This window comes from Penaeus chinensis, chromosome 38 (genome assembly GCF_019202785.1).
Source record: "Penaeus chinensis breed Huanghai No. 1 chromosome 38, ASM1920278v2, whole genome shotgun sequence".
NCBI classification, from domain to species: domain Eukaryota; kingdom Metazoa; phylum Arthropoda; class Malacostraca; order Decapoda; family Penaeidae; genus Penaeus; species Penaeus chinensis.
In genome coordinates, this window is record NC_061856.1 from 17,512,017 (window position 1) to 17,537,016 (window position 25,000).

Consider the following 25,000-nt stretch of genomic DNA (forward strand, 5'->3'; position numbering starts at 1 on the left):
AGGTGGTGGCGTCTGGCTCCCTGGGCTTTCTCGGAGGCTCCCAGAAGATCTATATGGCGTCGTGGCACAATCGCTCTTTCGTTGCCGTCGTCGGGAACTCCAGGAATGTCTCCCTCTACACACTCGATGCTCAGACACTGCAGGTTTGGGAGGCGCCTGTGAATTAATTTAATTCTATTGCTTTTCAGTTTTTTGCTCGTTTTTTTGTTTTGTTTTTGTTTTTTTATTTATAGGCACATATTTTGGTTTTGTATTTAGTGGCTCTCTTTTTACTATATTGTATAAAATTACTGTAGAAACGAGTGTGAAGTTATTGTAAACGTGTTCCTAACAAGTCCATTCGATATTCTTTATAACGTGTTTTAATCCGTCATCGTCTCTTCATCAGGCGACTTACTGGGCCACCGTCGACGGGGACGTGGCGTGTGACTTCGGCGTCGTCACCAATGACAGGCTGCTCCTAACGTGCGTCAAAAACACCGACGTCTCCTCGCCTGTCGTCAATGTGTACCGGGTCCTTGAGGAGACAGTAGGCGGTAATGTGTCACTCCACCATCACCAGGTCATCCAAGCGGAGCACCCTATTGATGTGAAGATGTGGTGAGTTGGATTTGCATACACAAGTGGTAAAGGTAGGTTTCACCTAAATATGCAGAGAGGAAAATGAATGCAAAGGAGTTCATAGGGAGAAGGAGTGTAGAAAGGATTTAGAGAACAGATGGGTTCGTGCATTAAGATGGAGAGTTACGCATGGGTGAGAGGGAATGCAAGGTGTTGAGCAAATGAGCAAAAAAAGGGTTCCTGTCAAAGCTAACAACAATTTCCTCAAATCCCCAGGACGCAGCTGGACACCACGATCCTGATGGTGGCCGAATCCCTCAAAAAGGTGAACGTCACTCTGGAGACAGACTTGGGGACTAAGGTGGTGGTGATGGCCAACTACGAGACGGTGTCGTTCGTGTATGAGTGGGCCGGTGAGTACTTCGATGCCATTCAGGAGCTCCCCGGGACGAGACCCAACTCCGTGACACACATCAGGATCCACAACGCCCACTTCATCGCCATGGCCAACTTCATCGATAACAAAGGTAAGTCGCTTCTTCCATCTTCACATTTCTTTTGTGTATTATATTGTAAATGCCATAATGACATTCGCCGACATTGTCCTTTGTCTAGACCTTGGGATATCTTCATTCAGTTGCATCCCAGTGTTAACACAACTCCAACTTGTATACCAAGATCTACATTAAATCTCCAATACACGTTATCGCCAGAATTCTACCAAAATCTCCCTTCCCTCCCTCCCCCAGGTCGCCACAATATTTACAGCATGATCTACAAGTATTCCCTGAACGTGGGCCACTTCGTCCCCTTCCAGCGCATCCTCACCCGGGGCGCCTACCACTTCGAGACCTTCATTCTGGGCTCCGGGCTGGCCTCGGATACCTTCCTGGCGGTAGCGAATTACTGCGAGGACAATGAAAATGGTTAGTTTAAAAGATAATGATATATTAAACGGAGAACCATCTTTTTATTGGTTGAGAACAAGAAGTGTTGTTTCTGGCTACATAATTTTTTTCAGTGCTAGGTTCGGGTTACGGATGCAATGTGAATGTTATTTCTATGTTTTAATTTGTTACTTTCTATTAATCATTATATAATAATTATATGTCACATTTGCAGGTAAAATTAAAGTTTGTATTCTAATTATTACATGCAATGTGTTTCCAGTTTCAAAAATATAGATCAAATAGAAGAAAAAAATCCCGGCAATCGCAATAGAAATTCAAGAGGCATCTTGAACATGCTTTAACTTATACAGTACCAGTTCGTTATTTGTTGCCTACAACGGGAATTCGTGTAATTTTTATCAATCGTCTATTATGAATTGACTTGTGTATTCTGCTATGTTTTTGTTTATATATGAATTTACTGACCCTTTTCTTGCATATGCAAGTCAGTTATTCATAATATTATGCACACTTTTTTACATTTTCAGGCGGTTGCAATCCACATACGAACTCTCAGATTTACCGATATCGTCTTGGAAAATTTATTCTTTACCAAGACATCCCGACGTCTTACGCTGTGGCCTGGCTAGCTATTCAGGTAGGGTCTTGTTCTCTGTACAAACTTTAACTATACTTATAGTACGTCATATTTTCGGGAAAGGGGATATTATTTTATAGGCCTTGATTTGAAAGCCAAAAATTACCAGATTAACAATGGTCAGTCCCACTTTTATTTCGCCAGTATTTATTGTTATGGTACCACTTAATGGCAACAGACAACGTCCCAGCAGGTACCTGGCCGATTCTGCGATGGTTTTACAATAAAACGGCTGATCGGATCTTAATATTTTAGACGAACTTTACCAAAGACGATGGCAGATATGATAGAAGAGACTAAGATGCAAGAGAGCAAGATTAAAGTGAAATTCAGTCTGTTTCAGCCACAAAATGTAGATCAGCAGTGGATGGGGAAGCTAATGACGCTTATGCTTCGGCCAGGCAGAGAAGGAGAGCGCAAATAGATGATAAAGTGAATAAGAGAAGAAAGAAGGGGGTAGAGAGAGCAAGTGAAGAATAAAGGAATTTAAATTAATGCATTAAAACTGTCATTTTGAGAGAAACAAAAGTGGATGTATAAAACACCGCCGCCATAATTCCCACATCAGTATTGCCAAAATTACCTTTCGTAGGCATGACCTTCCCCATAAGGACTATTATGAATCTTGTCCTGTCGTACTATATCAACCCTCAAGCCCATGTATAGAAATGTTGGGATTTTGGCCACCCTGCAAAACACTGTCGCTTCACCACCCAAATCCCCTGGAGAAACCCTTGACGAGATCAGAAACTTTCTGAGCATGAACCAAGAGAAAGTTCCTCTTTCATCCATCCAATTTCTCTACCCCAATTTTGACTGCATTCAAAGTGACTTCCGACATTCATCCTCCTCATATTCCCGCCACCCGTCTTCTACTCCCTCCCAATATACCCTATCCTTTCCTCCACCCACATCAAAACCACCTCCTTCCCTAATATTCCTGCCACTCCATCCTGGATACACATGCCACAATGTCCTTCCCCAAATCTCGCCTTCCCTGATGAACTTCCTGATACAACACCATCTTTCCTTTGATACCCTACCTCAATCTTTCATGAACCTCCTGATTCGGCACTTTCACCTCCTTTTTTGATACCCTACCTCAATCCCCAGATACTCCTCTTACCTCTCAAATATCCATCTCTACCCTTATCAGCCGGTGATTGATCCATAATGACTTCTACAGTTTTCGTTCTCACAGACCTGACCTCAAGCGTCCTTACTACAGAACTATATGCTGTCCTCTTTGCTTTACAAGGCATGTCTTCCACCTCTTCCTCATCTTTATTCTTCACTGACTCACGCAACTCAATATCACTCATGCAATCCATACACCCTATCAACCATATAGTCTGTAAAATACAAGATCTGTCTACACTACAGAAAAAGGTTAAATTTTACTGAATACCCAGCCTTGTCTGAATCCCAGACAAGGAAGAAGCAGATGCCTTGTCATGATCTGTCACCTTTTCTAACACCCTACCAACCCTGTTTTTCACACATCCCAGCCACCGAGTACCACCCTCACTTCAAAACTTTCCTCTAGAACTGTTGGCAGTTTTTCTGGTCAAGTCTAACCACCAATAAACTACAAACCCTCAAACCTTCAAACCTTGAATCTCTTCTTGGTTGGCATTTTGTCCTAAACCCCTTTGACCATAATATTTTACCATAGTGCCATATTGACCTTTGATGTCTAGCACATTCAATTCCTTAAAGCATTAATCATTAACGCTTTGTTGGAACTGTTATCTGATGAGAGGTCCTAAATGTGAGGGACTGGCTGAGGTGGAAGGCCAAATGTCGTCAGGACAGTCAGCTGTAGCAGATAAGGAAGGAGTAGCATTTGTCCATCTACTCTGCAGGTAATGGAAAAGGGCTACAAAAGAATATTAATTATCAGTGTGGAGCTCATACTTTTTTACAAACCACTATCATATGTGAACATTTCATGCCAATCAAATACAAATGACAAGACAGGGATGAAATGGAGAAAAAAAACAGAACAAAAAAAAATAGAAGCCTGTACCTCGAAAAGTGATTTTTACACCTCAGAATTTCAGAAAATTAGTAAAATAGCTGGACTACTTTCCTTAGGTTACATTATAAACTGCAACTAAATGACATTTTTTTGCATTTAGAAAATTTTCGAAAATTTTAACAAAAAACGGGTCAGTGGAGAAAATTGAAGGTGAATTTTTTTTTTCTCGAAGACAAAGGGAAAAAAAAAAATAAAATAAAAAATAAATACAGAATGTAGATATTTCCACGAAGCCTCTTCGGATATTTTTTTTTTTCAAAGCGATTGACTGAAAAATAGTCTGAAGCAAAAAGTATGAAAACACGTTTTGTTTGAGGCTACCAGCGCTTCACCCAAAACTCATGAAATTCACTGAATATCATTTGTTTATAGAGACAAACAACCGCCCAGGCGCGAGAAGTTGCAATTGTCGCCTGGAGGTTACTGCTGTGGCTGGAGACCACGGCGGGAAAGGACTAAGCCGAGTCAGCACCAGCTGACACACGTTAGCGAGTCGACATTAGTCGACACAGGCCGGGCTCCCCTCATTGCCATAGCCCGGGCGAAGCTCAGCTTCGCATATCGGACTTATCCTTATCCTTAACTATAATAGATCTGGCACTTATGGGCAAGTTTTCTCCAGCCCTTAAAGATCTTGCCACCCGAGCCCATCACTCCTTCCCACTTCTATTTTGTGAATACGGTATTGAGAATGAAATGATAATTCTGACTGCCACATCCTCATTCTTTTTCCTCTTTCTTTCCTATATCATTTTCTCTGAAAAAATGTAATCATGTCCTGCACCTGCCTCCAAATTTCTTAATCTTCTATGTTAACAGGCATGATTTATTGGTTTGGATGATATGCATGTTTGATTACTGTGGAATTAATTATCGTCCTTGAAAACACAACTAAAGTGTTGCAAGAGTCGACATATAATTTGGTAAAAAATGATCAAGAATTAAGAGACAAAAATAACGTAACTCCCATGAAATTCTTCCACTAACCCCCTCTTTTTATAAGATTAGATAAACAGATAAATAAAATAAAAAAATCTTCCGCCATCAGGTGGACAACAATGTCATCCTTGCCTTGGCGAGTTCCATGACAGGCGTGACTTTTTACCAGTTCGATGGGTGGAACTTCGTGACAAGCTTCACCCAATACAAGGGTGGAGCCCTTGATGAGGGCGTGAACTCCATGGCCATAGTTTCTCTACCTGACAGGATCCTTATGGGTGAGAAAGGGCTTCATAACGGATTAAACCATTGTGATGAAACATCTGTGAATTTAATCTAAAACTGGGGCAAGGATTTTTTTTAAGCTGAATTATTGTTATGTATTCAGTAGTTAGTGTTTGGTATATTAAAACTTGGTGTATTAGAAAAGAGAGGGGGAAACGCTTGTGGAAAAATCATAAGCAAGTTTAGAGACCTTTTAATGTAGAGGTAAAAGCAATTCATGAAATCGGGATCCTACTAACGATTTTCTTTTGTTTTTTGAAGGAGTTAGCAACCATGATCCAGACAAGATGAGTTCCAATCTCTTTACTTTGAACTTCAACTACACCAATTCTCTCGATGTACGTATGTAATAGGATTGAGATGCTATAATTGAACTAGGTCTGAGGCAAAGAGATGGGATAAGATAAGAGATGTTTTCTTGTGGGACAGCAGAAAATTTGAGTATATTAACCATAACCAACAGCCCAACCAGTTATAAACAACCACATTTACCCCAGAACTACCACCACCGCGCCGATGAATGGTGTCAGAACCGACGCAGTGACATCAAGGAGAGAGAAGTCTCTGAATTGGAGGCACGCATAGCTTCAGCACCACAAGCTACCTCAGACTATGTTTTTACGCAGCACGTCACGATCACAGCCGATCTTACGGTGAACCACACGGCAAATGTGACTGCTGTAAGTTATTTGATGCTATACTTATTAATTCTTGATTTTTTTTCCCGCAGTGTGATTTGCACAATGCTTTAAAAGGATGCTATTAATCTTCTAGTTATTTGTGCTAGCTTACATGTTGGAATTTACTGCATATTGTTGATGACAAATTCATTTTCATCAACTGATATAATGAGCATTAACAGTCAATATAGTACCAACACGCTTAATGCCGAAACAAAGAATAAAAAATAAGTTATTGTCCCTAGATATACATAAGGGAACCAGACGTACATATACCTACGGACTGGCGCCATCTCTCAGACCTTCGAGAAAACGTCGACAAAACGGCTGTCAGTGTTGCAGAGAAGATGAAGGACAAGATATTCATCAACTCTCCTCAAACCTGGCCAGGTGCTTGTGTGTGTAAAAAAAAAAAAAAAAAAAAAAAGGGGGGGGGGGGGGTAGCGTGCAATGTAGAGGAAACTATATAAATTTGAGGCAAGTTTTGTTTGCTGGTATTTTCAATCCAACTATCTCTTCTTATGAAGGCTCCTCAGTTTGTGCTTCAATATAATTTGTGATTTTATTCTGAACATTTAACTTCTTAAAATATTATTCAGGATATTTAGCATAAAAAAATGGCAGTCGAGAACGCACATCATCCACTAAATTGAAAATACCTTTTCATACTTCCATGAATGGGTAATTATATTTATGCGTTCATTGCCTCTAGACTCGCAGCTGTATACTAAAATCACGCAAGACTTTATCAAGGAATGAGGCTGAAAAAACTCACGATTTATGCTCTTGTGACTGACAGGCCTGTAATTGCAATCCCCTCCCAGTAGAAACAGTCAATAATCAAGATTTTTTTTTCATAAGTAGCTTACTCCATCTTCCTTTTATATTATCAGTAATTAAGATGTAATGAAGATATGGATGTTTTTTGTGCTATACTCAACACTAAAAGTTTCTATATTTTCCTCACGTCTTCAGATGATCTTCATTTCGCCGACCTTAAAGTCAGGAGTGAGAGCGAAGTAGATGAGCTATTTGTAAACGAGGTCAATGGTCTGACCTTCCCCGCAGATGACGTCATAAGACTTGCAGGAGCATCTTACTCGACACTCCATTCTCTTTCCTTCGAGCACGTGGAAGCAAAGGCAAATGTCTTGGAGGCTTTAGTTGGACTGGTTGCGCTGCTCTGTCAATTCATTATTTTTTATTTTATTTTCAAAATCAATAATTTCCTGGTCACTTCTATTCGTGACTACTGTTTTTTTTTTCTCACATTTCTCTCTTAACTATCATGTTCTTAAGTTTAGTTACCGTTTTTCATTTCTCCTTCAACCTCTTTTCTGCCATTCAATGTTGATTTGTAGTCGATTTATGACACAATTATTTGTATGTTCATGCTCTCCTATTTCCCTCACCACTAGTTGCTTCTAACCTCATCATCTTGGTCAGAAGACATCGGTGATCAGCTTTCATATCTTCCTCCTTCACAACCACCTTCCATTATTCTGTTGTTACATCTTCCTCCTTATTTTCATCTACTCCTCTTCTGTACTCCACATCCGTTCCCCCAAAATACCTTTTGCTTCCTCCAGGTCGATACTCACGTCACGAACCTAACAGGGCGCCCTTTCTCTTCGTACGTCACCCTTCACGGCACTCACAATATCACTGGCAACACCACCTTCCAAGGGTTTGTGAGGGCACCAGTCGTCGAGGCCACGTCAGGGTATGTGGACGGCCTCCTCGTGAGAAACTCTACCGTTTTGACAACGACAGGCCAGCAGCAGTTCTTAGGTATGGAAATTTGTAAAAAGAAAAGAAAAAAAATCTGTATTTAGTACAATGCAAAAAATAATCAGAAACAAAATTCCTTTATAAATGAAATAATTCTGGTAGGCTGCAAATACCTGTAGAGTGTATATCAAAAGTGCACATTGTTTCTAGCTCATTCATTTTTACACAGCTCCTCAATTAGAGAACATTACATAGTAGCCAGGGACATGTACTTATGCTATTTCCCAATCTAGTTTTAGATCCATCAACATTGTTTGAAGCCTTGTACTCAAGGGATATTTGTAGCCAATACCTAATACTGAAATAAGAATATCTACTCATTATAATTATATTACGCCCATCACTTTGATACTTGTTGGATCTGCTAGTTTATGATCACAGCTCTTCTCGTAGATTTAGTGTGTAATTTTTCTCATCATAATCTTTAAGACATTATCAGTCGTTCATCCAGTACCATAACCAGCTAAATCTTTAGACACATAAATATAAATTATGTCAGCCATTTCATACCCCCCCTGTATTATATGTACGTGTGGGCAGCAAGCAAGAACAATATCTCTGCCGGGAGAATTCAAGCTCAGTTGTTGTCTGACTGCTATATCGCTGATATTTCTTGTGCAGCACATAGGGGTTAAGCATAACCCGTCAGATAAAATTGGATTACTTTATATTATGTCCATATTAATTTGTTTCAGATTATATTTTTTATTTTTTTTGCACGAAGGCATTTTGTTTTTCATAGACCCTTGCTTTGATAATGTTAATTTTTTATATAATAGTTTACAAGTTAACAGCTGATCAGTGGCGTCCAGTAAAAGCATAATTCTGGAGAGATTCATTGGCTATTTTCTAACTTGTTTGTTTAATTTGTAACACGTAGCCTGTTAAGTTTTTTTTATAATTAAGTTATAAGATGACTAATTTTGAATCCAGTATATGTTCTGTTAACTACTAAGATTTTTTTTCCATTTGTTACCAGGGGCTTTTACCTGCCAGAGCGTTAATGCATATGAGATCGAGGCTGGGTCACTTAATGGCGCTGACATCAATCAGTTCCATCGTGATGTCGTTACTGTGGATGGAACACATGCTATATATGGTACGTTTCCTTTATATATTTGTCTTCTTTTGCTCCTTTTCTAGCGTGAGTATCTTTTCTTTTATTAGTTTTTATAATGGTCACAATTTGATATTGGTAAATATGAAGATGCCGATGGTGATACCGAAAATGCTGGTATCCCCCCTTTTTTGGGGAGGGAACAGTAACATTAAAACTATATTTGGATAAAATTTTGACTTTTCAGGTGCATTAAGTCTCAAAGAACTTGTGTATCATGACCATTTGGAAGTAAATGTATCGTCAAGCATTGATCTAGTTAACCCACTGAGGACAGATGTTGCAGCTACCCAGGAAGTCACAGGTAAATTAATACTTTAGGGGGAATGATCAAGAGTTATTTTGAATTTCGATACAGGAGTGAAGTTGACATATGTCAGTATGTAATTCTAACCTATTACTGATTTTTTCAGATGATGAAATAGCAGCTTTGAGTGTAATGTTTTTTTAATTCCTTAGCCATACACAAGTTGGGAAATCTCGAAGTAGCAGACCTAGAAGTAGGAGGAAAGGTCAACACGGTAAAAGTACCTAAGGATGTCTTCGTCAGCGGTTCGGACTACTTTGTGGATTCAGCATCGCTCGACATCATTGAGGCTACATCAATCCAGATCATCAAGAATCTTGATCATATTACTGTGAGTTGGACATGTACAAACAATATATATAAAAGGAACAATTGTTTAGGTATGTACAGCTACCTGAAGACACTTTCAGCCATCATAAAAGTATAAGGCAAGAGTTTTATCTGTTGACACTAGAACATTTAGTTAAAAAAAAATTAAAATATTCACCCATGTAATTAAGAGTAGAATGAGATGACAAGGAGAGCACCCTCATCTTTTGAATTCTTGATCAAATGTGTCTATGTTCATTGCATCACAATCTGCGAATTGAGACTACACATTGGTATATGATATATCTTGTATGTAAGAAGTTTGCTTAAAAATAATTATATTTAAAAAAAAATAAAGAAAACAGGTATATATCATACTTGACAGGACAACCGTGTTTAGATAATAGCTAAGTGTTTTCATCCATCCGTACACTTGGCTGCACTTGTACTCCCTAAAAAAGTATCTTTACATTTAATGACTTAACAATACTAAAAGCTGTTGGAAAAAAGTAGTGTGTGCATCATTTGAGATCGAGATCCGTCTTGCACTCCCAAGGGCTACAATTTTTTTTTATTTTTTATTTTTTTTAAATTAATTACACCTATATAGATCCAGTTATAGCTTAAAAGTGCCTCTAGAATTGCTCATTTCTCCTTTTTTTGGTTCACCTCGCTTCCATGCTGTAACTGCTTGGGCACCGACGATATGACGATTGCTGGTATGATCTGGGGGGGGGGGGGGGGGGGATCTGCTCTTGGCTGCCCAAACATTTTCAGTGGAATTGAGATCTAGTGCTTTGGGTGGGCTTGGCACAGCATAAGCTCGGGGTGTTGCCGAAATCACTGCGTGTGTAGATGGGGCTGTTTTCCTGGACATGGTGAAATGGCTCAAGCTTGGGGAACACCATAACCCTCACCGATGTAAAAACATCTGTCAACTCCCCATCCCCACTGCTATGCATCCAGTAAAATAGCGCAGCAGAATGAAAGCGGTCTGCATCCCTTGCATTAGGAATGTTAAAAAAAAATTACTAAGGGTAAGTGGACATGGCAACCAACTACCAGCTATGTGCCTTCTCGGCTGTGAGGGATGTTGCCATCGAGTATCAAATGGTATTCATTAGCAAATGATTTTCATGCGCTTCAGTGCAAGCTTCCTATTTGTCTTTCATATACCATATTGATTTATAGTTTTGAATGACATTTACTTGATCTTCCTCTGTTGTGCATCTAGGGCACCCACTTCTAGCATTGTCTAAAGTGTATTCAGTTCCTTGGTGTTGCTGTATCCACAGACACACGGCTTTAAAATGCCTCATCTTGATATTTTTGCTCTTGACAGTCCCTCAGAGTAAAGCGTAATTATGACACTATGAATAGTCTGAAGTCTCAATTGCTAATATTGCCATGATATGAAGCCTTAGCAATATCAACTCTGAAACACTATTTGGACATATAAAGCTTCATCTGTTCTGAGCTTTAAAACGGTAAGTATCAACCTTTTCGAATCGGCTCCTTACGATTTCAGTTTCACCTACTCCCGAGTAAAGATTTTGTGTACATCCACAGTTTTATAGATATAAATCTATAGACTGAGCAGGCGTATTGAATATCATATAAATGATGTATGCAATTTAAAACTCCAAATTAATTTCTTGTTTTTGTATTCTTCAGGTGAACAATGACGAGAAATTGAACATCCTACAGACTTCTGGTGATCAAGTAGTGACTGCCACCAAAACATTCACAGAGTTCCACTTGGCTGATGATTTCCTTACACCCTTATTGGAAAGGAGACAGCGAAGCATTACAGATGAATGCAAGCTTTCCTCATCTTCTGGAATCACAGAATTAGAGGGTCACTTCGAGGAGCTAAGGGGACTCTTGCAAGGCTTGTCCATGACAAAGGAATTCTTAACGCTACTTCGAGATGTACAACCTGGGAAAGTGGCACAGGTACCTCTTTATTTTGTGGATTTATATGAGGAATTTTTTGAAGAGGATGCCATTTCTTGTGCTCTTGTACAAAGTAATGTTGTCTTTTCCGAGATGTTGAAATCTAATATCTATGAGGCAAATACAGCAGCGAGTCCTTATGTGAACAGAACTTTGAGTGCTGACGAACTTGCTGTGATGATTTCGAAACTTGAAGGATTTGTGGAAAACTTGAGAGAGCCTATTATTTTGGATGCCACTGAAATAATGGCCTGGCCCAAACTGGTTCAGTTTTTCCACTATGCTAGAAGGCAAATGTTACAGACTGTTGAGAGGGATCTTCCACTCCTAAGACTAATAGAGAATCTGTTTGATTCCCAAAACTCCCAGAGACTGAGTAACCCAATACATAGTTTCTGTGACTCCGTCTGTCCTGTGAAAGATGATGGAAATGTCTGTCAACCTGGTATTATGGTCATTAGGAATCTCGTCAGGAAAATTGCTTCTTATCCCTCGGTTTTAGAGACAATGGCAGTCCCTAGAGAGAATCAGGAGAAAGCTCAGATGATTAGCATAGCCATTATAGATAGGGATATTGAGGCATTGCTTGGGTACTTGTCCTTGGATGAGCATTTACAAGAAAGTCTGCACATAGCAAGTCTCTGTGGCTTTTCCAAAAAATGGGAAAGGAATGACGAAAATGACAAGACGGCTTTAGAGATTTTATTGGCATACGAAGATGAGCTCAAGAACCTCACCACCGACCTTAGGAGATCGAAGAGACGTAGCCATGAAGGTATGTGTTTTTTTTTTCTTACTTGACCGATACGTTTGTTTGAAAAAATGTTCCAAGAATAACTGTTTTTGCTTGTGTTTTTGTTTGCTTGTGTTTTTGTTTGCTTGTGTTTTTGTTTGCTTGTGTTTTTGTATGCTTGTGTTTTTGTATGCTTGTGTTTTTGTATGCTTGTGTTTTTGTGTGCTTGTGTTTTTGTGTGCTTGTGTTTTTGTGTGCTTGTGTTTGCATTTGTGTGCTTGTGTTTGCATTTGTGTGCTTGTGTTTGCATTTGTGTGCTTGTGTTTGCATTTGTGTGCTTGTGTTTGCATTTGTGTGCTTGTGTTTGCATTTGTGTGCTTGTGTTTGCATTTGTGTGCTTGTGTTTGCATTTGTGTGCTTGTGTTTGCATTTGTGTGCTTGTGTTTGCATTTGTGTGCTTGTGTTTGCATTTGTGTGCTTGTGTTTGCATTTGTGTGCTTGTGTTTGCATTTGTGTGCTTGTGTTTGCATTTGTGTGCTTGTTTGCATTTGTGTGCTTGTGTTTGCATTTGTGTGCTTGTGTTTGCATTTGTGTGCTTGTGTTTGCATTTGTGTGCTTGTGTTTGCATTTGTGTGCTTGTGTTTGCATTTGTGTGCTTGTGTTTGCATTTGTGTGCTTGTGTTTGCATTTGTGTGCTTGTGTTTGCATTTGTGTGCTTGTGTTTGCATTTGTGTGCTTGTGTTTGCATTTGTGTGCTTGTGTTTGCATTTGTGTGCTTGTGTTTGCATTTGTGTGCTTGTGTTTGCATTTGTGTGCTTGTGTTTGCATTTGTGTGCTTGTGTTTGCATTTGTGTGCTTGTGTTTGCATTTGTGTGCTTGTGTTTGCATTTGTGTGCTTGTGTTTGCATTTGTGTGCTTGTGTTTGCATTTGTGTGTTCGCATGTCTGCCTTCAATATGTCTCATCCTGCAGTTGACCATCGACTGTGAGCCTGCCTTTTTTATGTGGATTTCTAAATTTTCAATTAATTTCCAGTGTATGAACTTTTTGTATTAATTCCAATGGAAAGTTGTATCCTCTGCTATAACATACACAAGACCAAGCATGTACATGCTGCAATGGGCACACACACACACATTCTGTTTATCTGCTTATATTTGTACATGTTTTTGTTGTGTATATATTTGTTGATATATTTTTTGTACTTTGTATGTATGGGGGTAAATAATTGATTGTTAAATTATTGCACAAATATTTTAATCTACCATACAGGTGGAACATCAGACATAGGTTACGATTCGACCACAGACATGGATCAAGTATCCTCTACAGACTATACATCGACCACATATTTGGATTACACTATGAATAAACATTCAGAATTTGGATCAACGTCAGACTTCGACTATATCTTATCAGATAACACGCCCACAGATAACACGCCCACAGATAACACGCCCACAGATAACACGCCCACAGATAACACGCCCACAGATAACACGCCCACAGATAACACGCCCACAGATAACACGCCCACAGATAACACGCCCACAGATAACACGCCCACAGATAACACGCCCACAGATAACACGCCCACAGATAACACGCCCACAGATAACACGCCCACAGATAACACGCCCACAGATAACACGCCCACAGATAACACGCCCACAGATAACACGCCCACAGATAACACGCCCACAGATAACACGCCCACAGATAACACGCCCACAGATAACACGCCCACAGATAACACGCCCACAGATAACACGCCCACAGATAACACGCCCACAGATAACACGCCCACAGATAACACGCCCACAGATAACACGCCCACAGATAACACGCCCACAGATAACACGCCCACAGATAACACGCCCACAGATAACACGCCCACAGATAACACGCCCACAGATAACACGCCCACAGATAACACGCCCACAGATAACACGCCCACAGATAACACGCCCACAGATAACACGCCCACAGATAACACGCCCACAGATAACACGCCCACAGATAACACGCCCACAGATAACACGCCCACAGATAACACGCCCACAGATAACACGCCCACAGATAACACGCCCACAGATAACACGCCCACAGATAACACGCCCACAGATAACACGCCCACAGATAACACGCCCACAGATAACACGCCCACAGATAACACGCCCACAGATAACACGCCCACAGATAACACGCCCACAGATAACACGCCCACAGATAACACGCCCACAGATAACACGCCCACAGATAACACGCCCACAGATAACACGCCCACAGATAACACGCCCACAGATAACACGCCCACAGATAACACGCCCACAGATAACACGCCCACAGATAACACGCCCACAGATAACACGCCCACAGATAACACGCCCACAGATAACACGCCCACAGATAACACGCCCACAGATAACACGCCCACAGATAACACGCCCACAGATAACACGCCCACAGATAACACGCCCACAGATAACACGCCCACAGATAACACGCCCACAGATAACACGCCCACAGATAACACGCCCACAGATAACACGCCCACAGATAACACGCCCACAGATAACACGCCCACAGATAACACGCCCACAGATAACACGCCCACAGATAACACGCCCACAGATAACACGCCCACAGATAACACGCCCACAGATAACACGCCCACAGATAACACGCCCACAGATAACACGCCCACAGATAACACGCCCACAGATAACACGCCCACAGATAACACGCCCACAGATAACACGCCCACAGATAACACGCCCACAGATAACACGCCCACAGATAACACGCCCACAGATAACACGCCCACAGATAACACGCCCACAGATAACACGCCCACAGATAACACGCCCACAGATAACACGCCCACAGATAACACGCCCACAGATAACACGCCCACAGATAACACGCCCACAGATAACACGCCCACAGATAACACGCCCACAGATAACACGCCCACAGATAACACGCCCACAGATAACACGCCCACAGATAACACGCCCACAGATAACACGCCCACAGATAACACGCCCACAGATAACACGCCCACAGATAACACGCCCACAGATAACACGCCCACAGATAACACGCCCACAGATAACACGCCCACAGATAACACGCCCACAGATAACACGCCCACAGATAACACGCCCACAGATAACACGCCCACAGATAACACGCCCACAGATAACACGCCCACAGATAACACGCCCACAGATAACACGCCCACAGATAACACGCCCACAGATAACACGCCCACAGATAACACGCCCACAGATAACACGCCCACAGATAACACGCCCACAGATAACACGCCCACAGATAACACGCCCACAGATAACACGCCCACAGATAACACGCCCACAGATAACACGCCCACAGATAACACGCCCACAGATAACACGCCCACAGATAACACGCCCACAGATAACACGCCCACAGATAACACGCCCACAGATAACACGCCCACAGATAACACGCCCACAGATAACACGCCCACAGATAACACGCCCACAGATAACACGCCCACAGATAACACGCCCACAGATAACACGCCCACAGATAACACGCCCACAGATAACACGCCCACAGATAACACGCCCACAGATAACACGCCCACAGATAACACGCCCACAGATAACACGCCCACAGATAACACGTTCGATACGAATACTGCATCAGGGACTATATCTAGTCATGGCATGGTGACCTCATTACACGAGTCCTCCACCTCATCCCTTGTTCCTGAAGGTCTCCCATACTTAGAAACGGTAGTGGCTTACCTCGAGTTCTACGAGTCGACCCTGCCCTGGGCTCGACCTCCTCCAGCGACTGAGGCTCTTGATCTATCCGTTCTAGAGAAAGTAGAGCTAAATCTTGATTATATCATCAGTACTTTAGATGATCTTGATTTTGACCTTTTCATTCTAAAGGGTCAGGTAAGGAAGTACCTTGAGAATGAGGCTCAATCGTTTAGAGAAATATTAAACAAGCTAAATTTATCCTTGGCAAATCAGACATCTGAGGTGATATTTGACAAGATAGAAAGCATCTACTCATTTGTAAGAAAACTTAGAGAGAAGTTGAGTGTGACAATGGCGATTGCTCGACTGTACGAAAGTGGAAACGAAGTCTCTTCAGATGGGTCTATTACTGACTCTGCCGCTGAAATGATGGCAACAACTAGTGATATTGGAACAGTAGTAGGAAGGGGTGAATTTTTCAATTCGACCGTAACGGACGTAACGGAGACGACCGCGCCAGGAGTGGACGTAACAGAGACGACCGCGCCAAGATCAAGAATGATGGAAACAACTGGTGAAACTCTGCAAAGAACCGAAACGGCCGACAGAGGAGAGAAAGAAACCACAGAAACGAGCATGAACTTTGGAGCAACAGAATTGGTGAGTCACAAAGACCTGAATCCAGCAGCACCACGAATCTTTATTGAAGGAGCATACCTCACTGAACAGCATACTTACGTAACTGTGCCAATGACAACATTGGTAGACACGGTCATCACATCAATGAATGAAGAGCAAGATGAGGTCATTAATGACACTGAGTATACTACTGTCACACATGGTTATATTACTAGTATGACAATGTGGTTCACCAATGTACTAGTTGCTGATTCATTGCCAAATTTTGCTAGTCCGTATCAGCCTTTTTATCCTGGTATTATCGGGAATTGGACACCTATTGCAACAGATGTTCATGGGACTCGTACATCAACACTCTTTGTTAAATGGACACCTACATTTTCGACTGGACAGCATATAATAGAAGCATCAACAACCGTTCCCAGTTCAATTACCACCCTAAATCCATCGAGAGATGAGAGTAGTATAAATACAGATAGCCCGACTACAACTAAATCACTTTCATCATCTTTGACAACTAGTTTTTTTGGAAATCCGACAACTGAATCCACCTCAGTTTCTACCACAGGTGAAACCGAGGATCCATCCACAACCGAATCCTCCTCGGTTTCTACCACAGGTGAAACAGAGGATCAAACCACATCCGAATCCTCCTCAGTTTCTACCACAGGTGAAACAGAGGATCCATCCTCAACTGAATCCTCCTCGGTTTCTACCACAGGTGAAGCAGAGGATCCATCCTCAACTGAATCCTCCTCGGTTTCTACCACAGGTGAAACAGACGATCCATCCTCAACTGAATCCTCCTCGGTTTCTACCACAGGTGAAACAGACGATCCATCCTCAACTGAATCCTCCTCGGTTTCTACCACAGGTGAAACAGACGATCCATCCTCAACTGAATCCTCCTCGGTTTCTACCACAGGTGAAACAGACGATCCATCCTCAATCGAGTCCTCCTCGGTTTCTACCACAGGTGAAACAGACGATCCATCCTCAATCGAGTCCTCCTCGGTTTCTACCACAGGTGAAACAGACGATCCATCCTCAATCGAGTCCTCCTCGGTTTCTACCACAGGTGAAACCGAGGATCCATCCACAATCGAATCCTCCTCGGTTTCTACCACAGGTGAAACCGAGGATCCATCCACAATCGAATCCTCCTCGGTTTCTACCACAGGTGAAACCGAGGATCCAACCACAACCGAATCCTCCTCGGTTTCTACCACAGGTGAAACCGAGGATCCAACCACAACCGAATCCTCCTCGGTTTCTACCACAGGTGAAACCGAGGATCCATCCACAACCGAATCCACCTCGGTTTCTACCACAGGTGAAACCGAGGATCCATCCACAACCGAATCCTCCTCGGTTTCTACCACAGGTGAAACAAACGATCCATCCTCAACTGAATCCTCCTCGGTTTCTACCACAGGTGAAACAGACGGTCCATCCACAACCGAATCCTCCTCAGTTTCTACCACAGGTGAAACAGAGGATCTAACCAGAAGGGAATCCTCCTCGGTTTCTACCACAGGTGAAACAGAGGATCTAACCAGAAGGGAATCCTCCTCGGTTTCTACCACAGGTGAAACAGACGATCCAACCAGAACGGAATCCTCCTCGGTTTCTACCACAGGTGAAACAGAGGATCCAACCAGAACGGAATCCTCCTCGGTTTCTACCACAGGTGAAACAGAGGATCCAACCAGAACGGAATCCTCCTCGGTTTCTACCACAGGTGAAACAGAGGATCCAACCAGAACGGAATCCTCCTCGGTTTCTACCACAGGTGAAACAGAGGATCCAACCAGAACGGAATCCTCCTCGGTTTCTACCACAGGTGAAACAGAGGATCCAACCAGAACGGAATCCTCCTCGGTTTCTACCACAGGTGAAACAGAGGATCCAACCAGAACGGAATCCTCCTCGGTTTCTACCACAGGTGAAACAGAGGATCCAACCAGAACGGAATCCTCCTCGGTTTCTACCACAGGTGAAACAGAGGATCCAACCAGAACGGAATCCTCCTCGGTTTCTACCACAGGTGAAACAGAGGATCCAACCAGAACGGAATCCTCCTCGGTTTCTACCACAGGTGAAACAGAGGATCCAACCAGAACGGAATCCTCCTCGGTTTCTACCACAGGTGAAACAGAGGATCCAACCAGAACGGAATCCTCCTCGGTTTCTACCACAGGTGAAACAGAGGATCCAACCAGAACGGAATCCTCCTCGGTTTCTACCACAGGTGAAACAGAGGATCCAACCAGAACGGAATCCTCCTCGGTTTCTACCACAGGTGAAACAGAGGATCCAACCAGAACGGAATCCTCCTCGGTTTCTACCACAGGTGAAACAGACGATCCATCCTCAACGGAATCCTCCTCGGTTTGTACCACAGGTGAAACAGACGATCCATCCTCAACGGAATCCTCCTCGGTTTCTACCACAGGTGAAACAGACGATCCATCCACAACTGAATCCTCCTCGGTTTCTACCACAGGTGAAACAGACGATCCATCCTCATCTGAATCCTCCTCGGTTTCTACCACAGGTGAAACAGACGATCCATCCTCAACCGAATCCTCCTCGGTTTCTACCACAGGTGAAACAGACGATCCATCCTCAACCGAATCCTCCTCGGTTTCTACCACAGGTGAAACCGAGGATCCATCCACAACCGAATCCTCCTCGGTTTCTACCACAGGTGAAACCGAGGATCCATCCACAACCGAATCCTCCTCGGTTTCTACCACAGGTGAAACCGAGGATCCATCCACAACCGAATCCTCCTCGGTTTCTACCACAGGTGAAACCGAGGATCCATCCACAACCGAATCCTCCTCGGTTTCTACCACAGGTGAAACCGAGGATCCATCCACAACCGAATCCTCCTCGGTTTCTACCACAGGTGAAACCGAGGATCCATCCACAACCGAATCCTCCTCGGTTTCTACCACAGGTGAAACCGAGGATCCATCCACAACCGAATCCTCCTCGGTTTCTGACCACAGGTGAAACCGAGGATCCATCCACAACCGAATCCTCCTCGGTTTCTACCACAGGTGAAACCGAGGATCCATCCACAACCGAATCCTCCTCGGTTTCTACCACAGGTGAAACCGAGGATCCATCCACAAACCGAATCCTCCTCGGTTTCTACCACAGGTGAAACCGAGGATCCATCCACAACCGAATCCTCCTCGGTTTTCTACCACAGGTGAAACCGAGGATCCATCCCACACCGAATCCCTCCTCGGTTTCTACCACAGGTGAAACCGAGGATCCATCCACAACCGAACCCTCCTCGGTTTCTACCACAGGTGAAACCGAGGATCCATCCACAACCGAATCCTCCTCGGTTTCTACCACAGGTGAAACCGAGGATCCATCCACAACCGAATCCTCCTCGGTTTCTACCACAGGTGAAACCGAGGATCCATCCACAACCGAATCCTCCTCGGTTTCTACCACAGGTGAAACCGAGGATCCATCCACAACCGAAAACGCCTCATTTTCGTCTTCAGCACCATGGGGATCTGAGAACATAACCACCACCACAACTACTGAAGCCATAAGTGATTATGAAAACTTTACTTCGGCTGAAAATTTAACATTGACTGTAATCCCTTTGAAAACCTGCGAGCCTCAACCTCCAGTAACCCCTACCCTTGAATCTTCATTGTGTACAGGCGAACACTGCAATCAAGTTACATCCACAGCTATAGACCAAACCCGATTTTATACCGTCACAACAGATGTCAGTTATATTACTACATATATTGAGTGTGTTAGCTGTACCTTCATTTTCTCCTCCAGCATTACCGTTATCCCTCTCACTGTATTTAGTGCCATAGCGACCAGTAGCATAATCTCTTATAATCACACTGATGATAATGCAAATTCCAATAACCTTGTACCCACTTCAGGTGTGCTGGCCGCCACCGTGGACGAAGTGAAGGACTCCTGGTCAGTTGTCACTGATGGTTCAACAGAAGACACCACTGGCACCTCTAACGTCAGGGCTTTCGGTAACATCGTTGGAGGCGAATTTAACGCAAGTATCTCCTTAGGTCCTCCTGAGGAATCTCCAGAGGAATCTCCAGAAGTCTGGAGTAGTCTCTCGGTTTACTTTCATAATTTGGAGAACTTTGTGAACACAATTTATAAACTTGATGGCCCTTTTGTTGATACAGCCAACGAAGAAATAAGAAAGATTGTTCATCTCAACACTGATTATTTAAAAGCTTTGTACTCTAACTTTAGCATTGGCCTTGAAAATGTATCTTTTCTTGAGCACTTATCTGAGAGCCTCATACTGGGTAGGGAACTGATGATGAATTACCGCATAACACCTGATGTGGCTGATTCAGTTAAACTGATGAAGGACTTACCATGGATTCGTCGGCTAATGGATAAGATTGCTGAGCAGACAGGATCCAAGCCCAAGGAATCTTCTGAAAAAACAATTGACACAATAATGGGGGGTACAGTGCCAGTAACATATGATTATGCCATGATTATCAATGATGTTTTTCACAACTTGTCGCAAACAGTGAAGGCTGAAGATGTTGAGAAAGATCGCAAAGAGCGCATACTGCTCTTAAAGGAGGTAGCAGAACGGCTGATGGAAGCAAAACGATCTATGTACTTATCTCGGCAAGTTCGAGAGATTACAGACAAAGCAGAATTCATTGATGCTTTGATAAGCATCCTAAAAGAGTTAGTCCAGAGTACACGGTCATATACCTATACATATAATGCTTCAAAGGATATGACGAAATATAAAGAGGAACTGCTGCAGATATCCAGGGTTATGAGTTCGGGCTACCCAGATGAAGAAAATATCTCGGATACAAAGCTTTTGGAAATCAAATGGTTGCAGGACCAGCTGATTAGGGACATGGCATACTGTAAGAAAGGAAGACAAGTGATGTCCGCAAATATAAACTGTGAACCCCTTCTAAATTCAGGTTTGTCCCACACAGATATCCTCTTCCCTTTTCTATCACTTCCTGCAGACAAGGAACAAATCTTTATGGTTTCCCAATTAACATCTTCATTGCAAGATATGAATATGCTATCACCTAATCGTACATACCTCTCTGCCATACTTGTTTTCCTCAATGTGGTTGAGGCTGGACTTCCTATACAAGACGAGATAACCGAATTACAATTGGGCTTGCCAGTTATAATGGGTTTTGTAAAAAAGGAGTTAGACTCTGTGGTGGATATTTTAATGGACCTTGAGAATGATGTTTGGAACATCGGGGGAGCATATGATACCTACCTTACAAATAAAGTTAAACATTTCCTAGTTGCATGTGACCTTGTACAGAAATATTCTGATCATGTGACTGATGATGTGTTTCTCAGATTGAACAAGATCCGTCATCTTGTCTCAATTGTTAGATACAAGGTCATACAAGCATCTGCAAATTTAGACAAAGCTTCAGAAGGGCTGGTATTTCAAGCTGCTGAGAGTGTTGTAGAGAAAAGCAATGTGCTTCATGCTGGAAATCCTCTAGATTTCATTTCTGCCGATATTAGTATGGATAACTTCGATGGAGTTTGCTCAAATATCACAACAGCAATCTCTGATGGATTAATACAGAAGAATAGCTTTAGAACTGTTTTGGATAACATTCAAAATCACTTGAACTCCATGAATTCCATTTGGCCTATTCATGTTAAGGTGAGTTCTCATCGTAGATTGGGATATTCCTACTTATCAAAGCAGTCAGAGATTGTCAGAAAAACTTTAGCAAAGTTGAAGAACAACTTATTGGGGACTATTACATCAAGAGAAGAAAGGTTTTCACCAGACATTTTCAAAACCTTTCTAAACATTCTAAAGTTTGCTGAAAATTCTGATATAAGCATTAATAGTGAGACTTTTAAGAGACTCGATGCTATCCATATGGAAAGTTTGGCAGTATTAGAGTTCATTTCTAAGTCACTGTTTTGTTTGGAATCAAAGCAGAATTCCACAGTGCCCAGACTAGTCTCCTCATCTGAAACAAGATTTGAAACCCCTTCCTCCTATCAAATGCGAGAATCCTTACACCAAGGAAAGTCCACAGACTCAGAGCAAGTAAAATCAATTTCTGCGTCTTCACAAGGAAAAACTGTTACCTATCCTAACCAAAGAATTTCGGACATATTGGTGTCACTCTACGACTGTTCCGAGTTTTACACTCGGTTGGAATCTGGTGAACACGTAAAGGCATTACTGACTAATCTGGAGGCAGCTAAAGATTACTTACAACTTTTGGTTTCCATGGAGCCATATACATTACAGGCAGGAAAAATGGAAGTAAAGAGTGTTAATGGATTCCTTAGTCGAGTTGTTCCAAAGGTGTCTTCTGTTTTGCATGCACTTGATGTGGCACCAATTGAAAAACAAGCATTTTGGGATGCAAATATTTCACTGGTGGAGGCAAAGAGCCTGGCTAGAATGTTAAAACATGTAAAGGCCTTTGCTCTTCTCCTACCACATGATGTAGCAAAGGAGATTACGTATATGATGGACCAAGCACCTACCATTTTGAAGAAAATCATAACCATTTCTGCATGCTTTGAGAAGCTAGAGATGAAGCCTGGTACCATGCCTCTATCTAGCATCTCCAAAGCCTTCCCTGAAAATACAATTTCCGTGCATGATGCCACAACACTGATGCATGATTTCACTCCCCCCCACAAGAATACACATTCAGACATCCCCTACTTGCATGATGACATCAGTACTTACCCATATGAGAACACTAGTGCATATTCAAATGACCATATACATTTGTATGATGCCGCTACTACATACCCAAAAGATGAAATCACATATTCCCATGATACTACCACAAACCTGCATGATAACACTTCATACTTTCTTAACACATACACAAATACCGCCATCACACCCTTACATGAAGCTGCTGCTGCTACCACCACACCCCATGAGGCCGCCACCACAACCACCACCACACCCCATGAGGCCGCCACCACAACCACCACCACACCCCATGAGGCCGCCACCACAGCCACCACCACACCCCATGAGGCCGCCACCACAGCCACCACCACCACACCCCATGAGGCCGCCACCACAGCCACCACCACCACACCCCATGAGGCCGCCACCACAGCCACCACCACCACACCCCATGAGGCCGCCACCACAGCCACCACCACCACACCCCATGAGGCCGCCACCACAGCCACCACCACCACACCCCATGAGGCCGCCACCACAGCCACCACCACCACACCCCATGAGGCCGCCACCACAGCCACCACCACCACACCCCATGAGGCCGCCACCACAGCCACCACCACCACACCCCATGAGGCCGCCACCACAGCCACCACCACCACACCCCATGAGGCCGCCACCACAGCCACCACCACCACACCCCATGAGGCCGCCACCACAGCCACCACCACCACAGCCACCACCACCACACCCCATGAGGCCGCCGCCACCACAACCACCACCACCACACCCCATGAGGCCGCCGCCACCACAACCACCACCACCACACCCCATGAGGCCGCCGCCACCACAACCACCACCACCACACCCCATGAGGCCGCCGCCACCACAACCACCACCACCACACCACACGAGGCCGCCGCCACAACCACCACCACCACCACCACACCACACGAGGCCGCCGCCACAACCACCACCACCACCACCACACCACACGAGGCCGCCGCCACAACCACCACCACCACCACCACACCACACGAGGCCGCCGCCACAACCACCACCACCACCACCACACCACACGAGGCCGCCGCCACAACCACCACCACCACACCACACGAGGCCGCCGCCACAACCACCACCACCACACCACACGAGGCCGCCGCCACAACCACCACCACCACACCACACGAGGCCGCCGCCACAACCACCACCACCACACCACACGAGGCCGCCGCCACAACCACCACCACCACACCACACGAGGCCGCCGCCACAACCACCACCACCACACCACACGAGGCCGCCGCCACAACCACCACCACCACATCACACGAGGCCGCCGCCACAACAACCACCACCACCACCACCACACCACACGAGGCCGCCGCCACAACAACCACCACCACCACCACACCACACGAGGCCGCCGCCACAACCACCACAACAACCACCAGCTCCACCAGCATACCCTCACATGAAGACACGTCACCAAGATTCAGATCCAAGAACTCAAGGAAGCTCCTGTACCATCTTGGGAAAACTCTGAAATTCCTTCAAACTCTAAATTCATCGCTGCCATGGAATCTGCACCCCACACCCTCCCAGGACTCCAGCATCCCTCGCTA

General features: G+C 43.7%; 1 protein-coding gene across 1 annotated transcript in view; it reads left to right on the top strand.

Moving 5' to 3' along the window:
- The window catches only part of LOC125045952, a 52,246-nt gene that overhangs the window by 27,183 nt on the left and 63 nt on the right, over positions 1–25,000 (top strand). The window contains exons 6-22 of the mRNA XM_047643548.1: positions 1–143; positions 389–600; positions 838–1,088; positions 1,311–1,487; positions 2,000–2,109; positions 5,199–5,367; positions 5,636–5,712; positions 5,872–6,054; positions 6,300–6,444; positions 7,030–7,196; positions 7,644–7,845; positions 8,825–8,944; positions 9,150–9,266; positions 9,422–9,600; positions 11,253–12,309; positions 20,599–24,251; positions 24,869–25,000. The exon at positions 1–143 is cut by the window's left edge and continues 18 nt beyond it; the exon at positions 24,869–25,000 is cut by the window's right edge and continues 63 nt beyond it. Of these exons, the coding sequence (XP_047499504.1) occupies positions 1–143; positions 389–600; positions 838–1,088; positions 1,311–1,487; positions 2,000–2,109; positions 5,199–5,367; positions 5,636–5,712; positions 5,872–6,054; positions 6,300–6,444; positions 7,030–7,196; positions 7,644–7,845; positions 8,825–8,944; positions 9,150–9,266; positions 9,422–9,600; positions 11,253–12,309; positions 20,599–24,251; positions 24,869–25,000 (7,094 nt within the window). The remainder of the gene's footprint in view (positions 144–388; positions 601–837; positions 1,089–1,310; positions 1,488–1,999; positions 2,110–5,198; positions 5,368–5,635; positions 5,713–5,871; positions 6,055–6,299; positions 6,445–7,029; positions 7,197–7,643; positions 7,846–8,824; positions 8,945–9,149; positions 9,267–9,421; positions 9,601–11,252; positions 12,310–20,598; positions 24,252–24,868) is intronic.